The sequence below is a fragment of the Rhinichthys klamathensis genome, unplaced genomic scaffold, assembly GCF_029890125.1.
Source record: "Rhinichthys klamathensis goyatoka isolate OS25496 unplaced genomic scaffold, OSU_Roscu_1.1 h1tg000032l_1, whole genome shotgun sequence".
NCBI classification, from domain to species: Eukaryota; Metazoa; Chordata; class Actinopteri; order Cypriniformes; family Leuciscidae; genus Rhinichthys; species Rhinichthys klamathensis.
The window spans coordinates 2,691,485-2,703,716 of NW_026606581.1; the positions used below are offsets into that span (position 1 = coordinate 2,691,485).

At 37.4% G+C, this 12,232-nt stretch overlaps 1 protein-coding gene across 3 annotated transcripts; it reads left to right on the forward strand.

Moving 5' to 3' along the window:
* Positions 1-3,820: 3,820 nt before the first annotated feature.
* On the forward strand, positions 3,821-12,120 carry pax9 (paired box 9). 3 transcript variants are annotated; one of them, XM_056245564.1, is made up of 4 exons: positions 3,821-4,046; positions 4,468-5,172; positions 7,346-7,485; positions 11,066-12,120. In XM_056245564.1, the coding sequence occupies exons 1-4, from the start codon at positions 4,043-4,045 to the stop codon at positions 11,306-11,308; spliced, it is 1,092 nt and encodes a 363-aa protein (XP_056101539.1). In that variant the 5' UTR covers positions 3,821-4,042; the 3' UTR covers positions 11,309-12,120. The 3 variants fall into 3 exon arrangements, with proteins under 3 accessions (XP_056101539.1, XP_056101540.1, XP_056101541.1); XM_056245565.1 differs by having other exon boundaries at positions 3,830-4,046; positions 4,540-5,172; XM_056245566.1 differs by lacking the exon at positions 7,346-7,485 and having other exon boundaries at positions 3,831-4,046.
* The last annotated feature ends 112 nt before the right edge of the window (positions 12,121-12,232 follow it).

Consider the following 12,232-nt stretch of genomic DNA (forward strand, 5'->3'; position numbering starts at 1 on the left):
ACTGATGGCATCGGCTCTAAAGAACACAGAGAAGAGGAAATGATTAAAATCATTCACACATTCAGTCTTCTCCTAATTTGTAGTCCTGAAAATCTTTGAGCGTGCTTCTTAAAACGAGATGAACTACTCTTAATGTACAAAGTCATTATATCAGAGGGTCAGATGCTTTCAAGAGTAACGAGCGCATGGCAGCTGAGATGTGTGTAATGAGTCAAAATAAACTCCTGACTTCCACCCTCTCTCTCGGACCATGTGTCATGTGTGCTCTTAAGATGAAGCGTATCAGTTCAACTTTGCTTGTTTTGGTAGCATTTTATTTTAAGGTGACGTAGTTACACGTTTACTACATGCACTTACTATAGTAATAACAGTAAATTATGCATAATCACAAGTAAATAAACCTAGACCAAACGCAAACTGCAAGTAGTTAATTAATATTACTCAGTACATATTTAAGTACAATGTAATTACGTCACCTTAAAATACAGTGCAACCCTTCTTTTGTATTATACGGTCTCATCAACTTCACAATTTTTGTTAAATAATAATAATAATTTTTTTTAATTAATATTATTATTATATTGAAGTGTTTGAAAATAATCCGCTGTTTTCTGTCGAATTCACAAGTGATTTTTAATTTCAATATTAATTTTATGGAATGTTTTTTTTCTCCAAGTATGACAGGATGATGGATTTCTCTTGCGACGAATAAGAAAATATTAAGTAAGCTGCACTTTCTTACATTTCCGCAAAAAAAAAAAAAAACGAGTTCGAGTTGTCTTAAATTGTTGTGTGAGTTATGTATCAGAGAAATATAAACGACTACTCATTTGTATGAAAGATATTCCTGATACATGTAATCACATTTAACGTCATCGAAATACTGAACACCACACAGAATATAATTATATTTATTAATGGTTCGTGCTGGTGTGATGCGTCATTAACAGAGTTGAAATATTTTTATTTAAACTGACTTGTTGTGAACCATCGTCACCCAAAAATGAAAATCCTATGTCTTTCCAAACCTACATGACTTTATATCTTCCGTGGAACACAAAAGAAGATATTTTGCGAAATGTCTTGGTGTTTTGTTTGACCATTCAAATGAACATGCATACCAAAACTGTTTAGTCACCAACATTCTTTATAATATAGGCTTTTGTGAAAGAAATTCTAACAAGTTTAGAGTGACATAATAGTGAGTAAATGATCACATGATTTTTTTTAATCTTTGGGTGAACTATCCATTTAAATCTTTAAAAGAACGACATAGAAAGTCAGCAGTCTGTGCAGCTCGAGCTGAAAGTATGCATGCTGTATACTCTCATCCTTCATCAGCTCCCTTCCAGCATAACACCGGAGATAATCAAGCTATATTTACGATGTAGAACATATTCATGATGTTCATGTCTAGAAATTATAACAAGTTAACAATAAATTACAAATATAAACCGAAGTCAGAAATTATGCATTTAGCCTACAATGGACTTCCTATCATGAAATAAAAATGTGCGCTTTCGTATTGTGTGCTAACTACTATATAGTATTTAGAAATGACAAATAAACAAATAAAAACTCTAAACAAGCTTTAAAAGTGGTTAAAGGCTTTTCTTATTTGGGTCTGATCGGGTAGCATAATCTTCAAACGTCAAGTATCACGTTATTTCCTATTGCAAAACAATAGTATACAAATCATAAAGATAGCCTATATCCTATCCTATTTTAATTAGCCTAGACTATTCTTGCTTATAGCCTACTTCAATCGAGTTTCTTTAAACACAATACGCTTAGTTTTTGTAGGCCTATGTATGCTAATATTATTGTCACTGCTGCTCTCACGAAACACTACGTTTCTAATTATATATATATTGTTTTATTTTGTTCCAATTCACTCGTGGACTATTTCCTAGAAGTTCATGTTGTCTTGGGTATAGCCCCACTGTAAGTATAATATCATCTGGGCCCTTCTTCCCACGCAAAAGCGGAAAGTGTGACAGAAGCACATCAGTCTTTACACCTCATTAACGAAGCCCTTTCTCTATCTTTCGGCGGTCAGTTAGTGCGCTGGATTTATGCTCTCTTTCTGCCATCACAGCAAAAGACGCAAGAGAACATTTAATACAGTGTGTATTAGAGTAAACTAATCCTACATTAAAATGCTCTAACATATCCCAACTGTCAATCTGGAGGATAGTCGTCGTATTCGTGCCAGCTATGCATGCGATCATGTTTAATCCATGTTCTTTCGGAGTTCCCTATAGTCCACATTTGTGTTGTCCCCTCACTCGGGTGAAGCCACAAGAAATCCAAACTTGGTTTGGTGGTAGTTCTTCACAAAGTAATAATAATGCATGTTTTGAATCTCCCTCCATAGATCGATCAGAAACAATGGTAGGCCTATATGGGTGATTTAAAGAATCTCAACAAATATAAATCGTTTTAGTGAGTGGTGGAACAGAGGAGATGGGCCTTAACATCTGCCCAGATGTAATACTGCTATGAGTAAGGAGGACATTTTTTAGTAAGAGAAGGTCAAAATGTACATGCAATAGAAGCATCGTAAATTAATTACTTTTTGAGACAACATTCAAATGCACATAAAAAGCACAATTGAACGCTAATTCGTTCTGTACACACAATTTTGTGAAAAGGATCAAATAATAATAATAAAAAAAACTCGATCAACTTCGAGATTATAGCTGGAGAGTAAAGCCTTCCGTGATATTTGAGATACTTTGAGATTTGAATTACTCTGAAAGTTAAGAGAAAAGCAAACGCTGATAGGCTCAAGTCTCGAGTAAACAGGAAACAACAATGATACAAATAACTTGCCACTATATTTGCAGTGGCTGTTATGCTGTTCAAACAGGCCTGAGCGCATCTAAACAATACCATTTTTTAAGATAAACGTTGAATATTCTGACCAATTAGAAAACAAAGAAGTTATTGATTAAATAGCCTATATATTACTTTAACATGAGGTCAATTTGTTGCCTGATTACTCACAATTATTGGTATCCACAGCATCAAACAAACACCGGACTAGTTTGTTATAGCCATACGTCGTCGTCACTAAGACATTGGTCCATGATTGCTTTGCATGGAATCATCATAATCCAATTAAAATAAAAGCGCAAAAGAATCCCACATATGGCCTTGTCGAATTCACTAGGCCTATATTTTCGCACGAGTCACTACATTGTGACAGAAAAGTCAATGTCTAATAAGAGTTCATACAAAATAACTTCGGGGGTAGGCCTATGTAAAGCATCGGCTCTTTACAGTTAAACGTAAAATAAAGCTAAATAAATAACATGGACATAAATGACTGTTCATTGTCACATATTTAACCCGTCTTATTGCATTTTTTTTTAAAGCACGTCTAACCATTGGTTTGGATACCACAAACTAAAAATGCATTTGTAATAAATCGGAATAATAAATGAATAAATGTATTAATAAATCGGACGCATTTTAAGTGCAATTTAAATGACATCAGGGTAAATCACAGGGCCCCTGTTTAGAAGAAAAAAAAATAGCCCACTGCCCCGCAAATTTCTCCCTTGTTCTAGTCAACGAAATAATTAGAATTATGCTTATGAAACAAAATTACAGTGCAATGTTGCAAACACTTACCATTCTTAGATGTGTCTAAATAGAAAACCAACACTCGGGTAACCCTCAAAAGCGAGTTTACGCCGGTGCAAAAGCCTGTCATGTCAAATCTGGCAGCCAATAGAAAAACAACATAGGGGAAAACGCGCGGTTTCATTGGCTGGCAGCACCTCGCTTTCGAGACATGTGTAAAGGGCCAGCCCATCAGTTTCTGGGATTGAAATGTAAGCTTGTGCTCCCTGCCATCAGGAAACAGAAGGCGAATTTTCCTCTCTTGCAACTAATCGGCATCGCATCCGTCTCGGACGCTTACTTTTCATCCACATCGTCTTCGGTGCAATAAAAATCAGCTAAACTGGACTCGGAACAGGTCAGAACAGGACAGCACGCTGAAGTTTCCTTTTTCCTCGGGAGGCTAAACGCAATGGGTAAGGTCCATATTTCATGTTTTCCCACATGGGAACGGGCATGCATAAATACTTTTAGGAGGGGGGGACGGTTATACAATTTAGTTATATATGGTTTAGTTCTCGACTCAAACTGTTAAACTGACTGATGCTTTGACCGTCATTTCGGGGAACAGAATGGCACTTTGCCGCGAATGAGCTTAATCGCGTCCAAAACTAGCCTACTGAATGTGCAATTTCATTTATTATATGACATACGTGTTAAAGAATGTAGTAACGGTGTTTCCCCCCCCCCCCCTTCTATTTGCAGAATTTATAGAATGACTTTTTGTTCAGCTCATTGCATTAAAATGAAACGAAAAACTTCAAATGCAAATATGAACAGCACAAAGAGTAATCGAAAGTTTTACTGAAACATTTATCCGTAGGTTTTCTGTTTCAGACGCGGTTCAGGGCCTGGTAAAATCTGATGATTTTTGCAATTCTTTTTTTCTTCATATATCTGCATCACTAGAGCCAGCCTTTGGGGAGGTGAACCAGCTAGGCGGTGTTTTTGTGAACGGAAGACCCCTACCCAATGCCATCCGGCTCAGGATAGTAGAGCTGGCCCAGCTGGGCATCAGGCCCTGCGACATCAGCAGGCAGCTCCGCGTCTCTCACGGGTGTGTGAGCAAGATTCTGGCTCGGTACAACGAAACCGGCTCAATACTTCCCGGCGCTATTGGCGGCAGTAAACCGAGGGTCACGACCCCAACCGTAGTCAAGCACATTAGGACTTACAAGCAACGGGACCCTGGCATTTTCGCTTGGGAGATTCGAGACAGACTGCTTGCGGACGGTGTGTGTGATAAATTCAATCTGCCCTCCGTCAGCTCGATCAGTAGGATTCTCCGCAACAAGATCGGAAATCTGTCTCAACAGAACCAGTACGAGTCGAGCAAACAGGCCGCTCATCCTCAGCCTCAACCCGCCCTCCCTTACAACCACCTGTACTCGTATCCCACTCCGATCTCCGCCACTGGGACTAAAGTACCGACTCCGCCTGGCATGCCCACTCTTCCTGCACACATGGCAATGCATAGGATATGGCCTTCTTCTCATTCTGTAACAGATATTCTGGGCATTCGATCAATAACGGAGCAGCAAAGTAAGCATCCTCTCAGTTTTTGGTAAAAGAAAGTCCTTGTTCGTGTGAGTGTGTGGGGGGGGGCATCCTGTCAAAAGACACCAAGGCCTGTCAAAGCGTGCGTGAGATTTTGTGTATGTCTGTGTGTGTGTGACAGAGAAAATTAAAAGAGACGTTTTGGTAGTGATGGAAAGGCCGTTAAGCTATTCAAATGTCTATCATTTTATTGGACTCAAAATTATTAGCCTAGGCCTAATATTTATCGTAGATCCGCAAGAAAAAAAGGAGGAGGGATTTTTACAGCGAGTGGCACGATACAAACAGTGTGCTGGAATTTGTGCAGAAGCTACACGTTTGCATTGAAACACATGGTTTAGTGCTTTTAGTAATAATTAGGCGGCGGATGTGGAATATTTTGGAGTTGGCGTAGCAGAGCGGGAAAAAACGAAACAAAATTAGATATTCAAAGCTAGCAGTGTTACAACATAGGACAAACTTTACATGATTTTCCCCAGCTCATTTGAACTCATCACAAAAACAATTTAGCCATAGCCCTACATGCAAATGCCTAAACAGCAATGCTTTTCAGTAGCCTAAATGTTACGCGACGCATCGCTTGAATTCAATTATTATCATCATTTCTTTCAAGTAACTTTAAATTAATCTAAGAGACGTCGATGTTAAAATGTCTTTAAAATCCATTTGTCTGTTCATAGGCTATGTGGTGTGTTTCAGTAGGCCTACAGTAGTGTGAAGGCCACAGCCTGTCCTATTTAATGGTAGCCTTCATTGCCTATTTTCAAAGGCAGTGTTGACATTAATGCTTCAAACGCAGAGGAGGATATTGCTTTTAGGAGGCCTTTATTAATCATTAATGCATTTCCAAATTATTAGCAGACGTTTCAACATGATGTTGGCTACACTCAAAAAGGTGTAGCGTGCAACCGTTTCTCCATTTACAACAAGCAAACACCGAAAAACATCCCCGAACACATACTACTTTCGAGGATGGTTTGACAGGAAGAATGTGTGTCGCATTTTTTTGGACAGATTGTCATCATTTAGCGTTCAGTTCTCTCTCTCTCTCTCTCTCTCTCTCTCTCTCTCTCTCTCTCTCTCTCTCTCTCTCTCTCTCTCTCTCTCTCTCTCTCTCTCTCTCTCTCTCTCTCTCTCTCTCTCTCTCTCTCTCTCTCTCTCTCACACACACTCATAGACACTGAGTAATGGCTGTTCATGCTCAGACATCATCTGGTCTTCATGCTAAGCATGCACTTTAATTAAATTTGGTCTATGTAACTGTAGATTTGTTTACCCTAATCGACCTTTTTAAAATAAAAGATTGCACAATCGATTGCATAATTGCATAAACAAAACTCAAAAGTAGATACTGAAAGTATGGCTTCGTTTTGGTGTATTCCTGTTTATACGTTGTGAAACAATGCAAAGATTCCGTGAAGGCAGGAGGAAATCTACTTTGTGGCCCTCTCAGGTTACAACACTGGTGGGCTTGCTTTTCCAATTTCAAACTTTAGGAACCGTGTATAATATAATATCCATCAGGCACAAAGGGGAAACGGTTAAAGTAAATCTAATTTGTCCTCCCAGGAAGACGCTGGGTAAATGTTCCGAAGGACTCCATGACACTGAATGTGTGTGGTTAATTCATCAGATGAAGCGCACAGTCTTTTCTGCATCTTCGTTTGAATAGAAATAGGGCATATATGTGACTTTATGTCTCGTGTCGCAATTTTCACATTCAACGGACTTAAAAAATGAGTTGAATCTTCTAAAACTAAAAAAGGTGGCAAATTGCTTAACTTATTTTGACGAGTTAAAGCAATGTAAAAACATATGTAGTCATAACTTATTGATGATTTTTTTTTTACAATATACAAATATATATTATTTATTAATTTAAAAACATGCTAACATTACGTCATTATAATCATAATTTGCTTATGAAAAACGTGTCTGAGTTTTTTTGATACAGACCACACGCTATTATAAATGCAAACACACGCACGCGCACGCACACACACACACACACAAGATGATATAGCAGTTTTTTGTGTTTAGTCTAGTGAGATGGATGGCAGTGCAGCAGATTTTACTGAATAAGTTGTTGGTGGCAGTTCTACACCCCACGCTTGTCCTGTCTGACTCCAGTCTTCCATGTCTCTGTTTTGCCCCCCAGTTAGTGACAGTCCGTCCTTTCCCAGCGCCAAACTAGAAGAATGGAGAGCTATTAACAAGAGTAATTTTTCACCAGCGATTTCTCCACTAGCCAATGGTGTGGATAAGCCTCACTTAGAAACTGAAGCAAAATACACACAGGTAAAGAAGCCACCTTAACCATAAAAACAATCAAACCCAATCTGGAAGAAACAGAAATGCTGATTCAGTTAATTAATAGTAATTGTAAAGAAGACATAAAATCCATAAAAAAATTGTTTGGGCAATTCGGCGTGTGTGTGTGTGTGTGTGTGTGTGTGTGTGTGTTGTGTTTCTTTGGCGTGGGCAGGCATATGAGGCCTTGTGTATGTCACTGGGTTCCATTTTTTTGATAAGTATTTACAAATGATTTATCGCACGTGTTAATTAAAACGAAGGAATATTTACTTGTGTCTGTATTCGCACAGCTGTTAATGTGTAGGCATGACTTTTGGAGGCTTTTTGTACAATGCAAAAATGATGCGTGTAATGAATCGAAATGTATTAGTATTCCTCAATACTTTTTATTTAAGAGCGTGATACTGAGTGGAATTCTTTAACCAATAAAATTGTAATAAATGTTTTGATCCAATATTTTGCATAGTTTTTAAACATTTAATCAATACCTTTATCGTGCTCTTACTTATTAAGCAACTCTTAAGTGTACTTGCCACAAACGTATATTTTACTTTATAGTCAAAATACATTTATGTAGGATTTAACGAATTTTTTTTTATTTCTTAAGAAAATTGTTTTGTCGAGGTAAATGATTTACGATTTCTATGTAACACGTGCATGAGCCGAAGAAAAAATACAACAATATTAAAAGTTAAATATTATTATTTTAAAAAAATATATCAGTTTATGCTTAATTGTTCTACAGCTCCATTTAAAACTGTAAACATTTTGTGTACGACATCACTTATCTTTAAATATAAGTTTAAACCATTGCTTTACATTCAGATGTAAAATATAATAATAAATAAATAAATATTAAAGTGGCTTTCTTTGTTTTTTTAATGCACCTTTCCACTTGAAGCCACCGATCTCATTCAACAAAATAAACACGTGTCATACATTATTCAAATAATTTCTATTCGCCCAATTTAATATTCGCCAGAAACTTTTGGAATGCTAAACCTCTTACCTCCATATGTTATACATAAGGGCAATACTCGGATAGATATTATATCATCATTATTATCATTCTTGTTATTATTAAGAGGCTATTATGGAAAAGTCTTTGGCTCATGGCTGTTCTGCATATACTAGTGTTGTACAGTTAAGTGTCCTGCCGACATGTGAAAGACAAATGCTCTTCTATTTATCAAGAAGCTCGCGCACCGGTTTCTGCCTGCTCATGTGCTGGAATGAGAGGGGAGAGTGCGGGCGGATAACGCGCGTGCCATCCGGTGCAGTCGAATTATTTATTCGCGCACTGCTGGGCAGCAACAAACAGACTGACTAATCGTTGTTTGTGGGTCTTGGAGATTTATGTGTCGTTGAAAGAATAAGATGGAATAAATCTTCATTACCGACTATGAAACATTGTTTTAGCGTAAATTATGCGTGTAGGCTACTGAATGAAATCTAAAAATTAGAGTGGTAGCTTGCTTAAGAAATTAAAATTGTAACCTTCAGCAAGACGATAAATATCACAGACTACCGAATGACTGAGTCTGTCATCTTGGATAAATGATCAAATATCACGAGTCAGACTGCATTACGCAAGTAAATAGAGTAAATAGATACATTGCTGTGGTTTAAATAAGTTTGTATCCGTCAGAACGCCCGATAGCTTGAAACCAAAACATTATGATTAAAATCCAAGAGGGGTCACGGAAAATTAATCGTCATTCACACGATTTTAATGAATATACATTATGTTATGCATCTCCTATAACGGAATTAACCCGATAAACATTTACTGTGCAGTGAATTTAGGTAGCCTATAGACTAATAATACAATATTCAAAGTTATTAAGGATATAGCCCACTGAACTCTTATTTCCCAGAAAACTTTTGTTTTACACCAATTGAAAATATTTAACTATCTTAACCTCTACATTTTATAAGGTTACAGAATAAAGCACAACGCGATATTTGAGAAGTTATAGGTTCATTTTTTTTATTCTCTGGACACAGCGTGATAACATGCTTCATTACCAAACACAACATGCAGAAACATCATTTGAGGTTGGGACTTAAATCAAGTTAAATGTTAAATATATAATCTACGATGTGAGAAGTTATAAAAAAAAAAGACAATTGAAAATTGATGATCTGTTCATTATACCGACACACCCACAAATACAGTTAACGACTGAAGAAAAATAATATTGCTATATTTTGTTTTGTGACTAAAAAGGCTGTCACGGCTTATTTTCGTCAGCTTCTCATGGAAACTGCTGATTTTACAAACAAATAGGCTATAGATTTATTTGAAAATAGATTATATCCATTATTCTCCACCCTAAACAACAGCAGTTGCGGGCGCAATATATAAAGTATAAGCAAAAATATAGGGCTACATTTTAGCACTTTTCAGTACTTTCTTTTTTTCTGTTTCGCGCGGTGTTTTAGATCTAATGAACTCCAATGATTAGATTTAAGCTCGGTAAACCATAACACTCTAACGATCTGCAAAAAGTAGGCTATACTTCAGATTATTATTTAGGTCATCATACTAAAACAAGATAAATCTATAAACTGCCGCCTCGACATGTTCATCTATAGGCCTGTATGCCACATATACTTTTGAGTGTCCGACTCATACAACTTTTCCTGAAATAATTTAAAATCTTTGTGAATTCTTCATTATAGATGTGTAAGATTTTTTTAAGTTGTTCTTTTTATGTCTGATTTGACTTTAAATGCTTTCCATGGTGTTACCTTCACTTCGTTTTTATTAGTTAGTGCATGACTTGAATCATACAAAGAAAGATAGATTTTTTTTTTTTGCAGAATGCAAATGAGGGTTACTTTATTTGACAGTACTTGTACTTACAGTGTAGTTACCCAAGAAAGTACTGGGTAATATAAGGTAACTATGGGTTAAGGTTATAGTTTAAGGATAGATTAAGGGTTAGTACCTGTTATAACCCAGTTATTTTAAATGCTAAGAAGTACATAGTATGTACATGCGGAACAGAACTGTACAATAAAGTGCTACCGGGTTTTTTCTATGCTGTTTACTATTTAAGTAATGAATTAAAGTTTAATGAATACCATACACATGTATGCATGCATGTACGTTCATGTGTGTGTACTAGTGGTAGGGGTCAAGAATGTCATAATGAGTAAATCATGGGCAAATCCTAACTCTGCAACAAAGGATGTCATCTGTGGAAAACATTTCCAGTAGTCAAAGACCACCCTGCGTCAGAATTTCTTCCCTTTATGTCGAAAAGCCTTGGTGAATTCCTTTCATCCTGAACTGATATTGACATTCTGCCAAAGGGTTACACACATTCCTGTTTTTGCATTTCCCTCGATATAGCTTTTCCATTTCCGGCAAATCTTTTAATATCTTATCCATTTCTGTGGTTTCTATTCATAGACTCTCCAAGGTAGTCTTCATTTCTATTTTTAACGTTCACCCGCCACGGTCTTATCCTCGCTATCATGGTATCTTTATGTTCATCTCTATGGCCGTGTGTGGTTTATGGCCAGAAGTCTTACGCTCACTGCTCTCTGTTTTCAGACGCTGAATGGATTGCCCACAGTGAACAGTTATGTCACAGCTCCCAGCATCCATCCTTCCCACCCTCCCACCCAAGTGTCACCCTACATGGGGTACAGCGGCACCACGTCGGCCTATGTGACCGGCCCCACATGGCAGCCGCCCAGTGGCAGTGCTCTCTCTCCCCACAGCTGTGACATCATCACCTTCAAGAGCACGGCGGCCACGCGAGACTCCGTCCACTCGGCTCTGGGACTGTACTAGGGTCAAAGAGAGACTACAAGACAATCACGGAGCACAGCAACACGGACCTTTTCATCCTGGCTCTCTCTAGATGGACCAATCTTATCGCTTTACGATATTTATGAAAGACTTGTCGGACGAGCCATGTACTGTTGTGAATGCCCACATTCTCTCGCACCATATCAGCATCTCGCACTTGTCTGCACAGGACAAAAAAGAGCAAGAGTGAGGATATGCAAAGGCCTTCCCGCCTGATCTGAGCAGAGGTTTTACCAGTAAAGAACAGCACCAGTGGTGTGCAGTGCACTTGATCTGATAGTGGTGGCCATTCCTCATGAAATTGCATCATCACTAGCCCAAGTCAAATTTTGGTGCTTCTCTCTGTGAATATATTGTTTGTGTATGTTTTCAAGAAAATGAATGAATAAGCAAATCTCATGTAAAACAACTGACCAGTTTGCATTTAAATGTTTTTTTTTTTCAGGGTGTTCAAAATCGCTAATGTCTAGATGTTCTGCTTTGTTCCTTTTTTTGTTCAATGTGTTTGATAAAAATCAGATTTTTGTCTTTTTGGATACCAGTTTCACTTCTCTAATAATGTACGCCAGAGCTCTAGGGAAAAGTTATTAGATTTATTTATTAGATGGTACGTTGAATGAAGTGCAGTCGGCACGGCTGCGGGAAGAGGAGGCATTATGTGGGACATTGACACACATTCTGACAACAGGAGCATTCATTCATGCAACATTAATGATCAGTGAAGCTGCACACCTCCAGACATTGCACAATGAAATTGAATGTATCTTATTAAAAGAGACATGTGTAAAAACCCCTGTTCAGTATAATGTTCTTTCATTATTTATTTGCCACCCATTTTACTTAATTTTACTTAATGATAATATAAATATTAACTGCCTCTATTATTACTACTACTTGAACAAATAA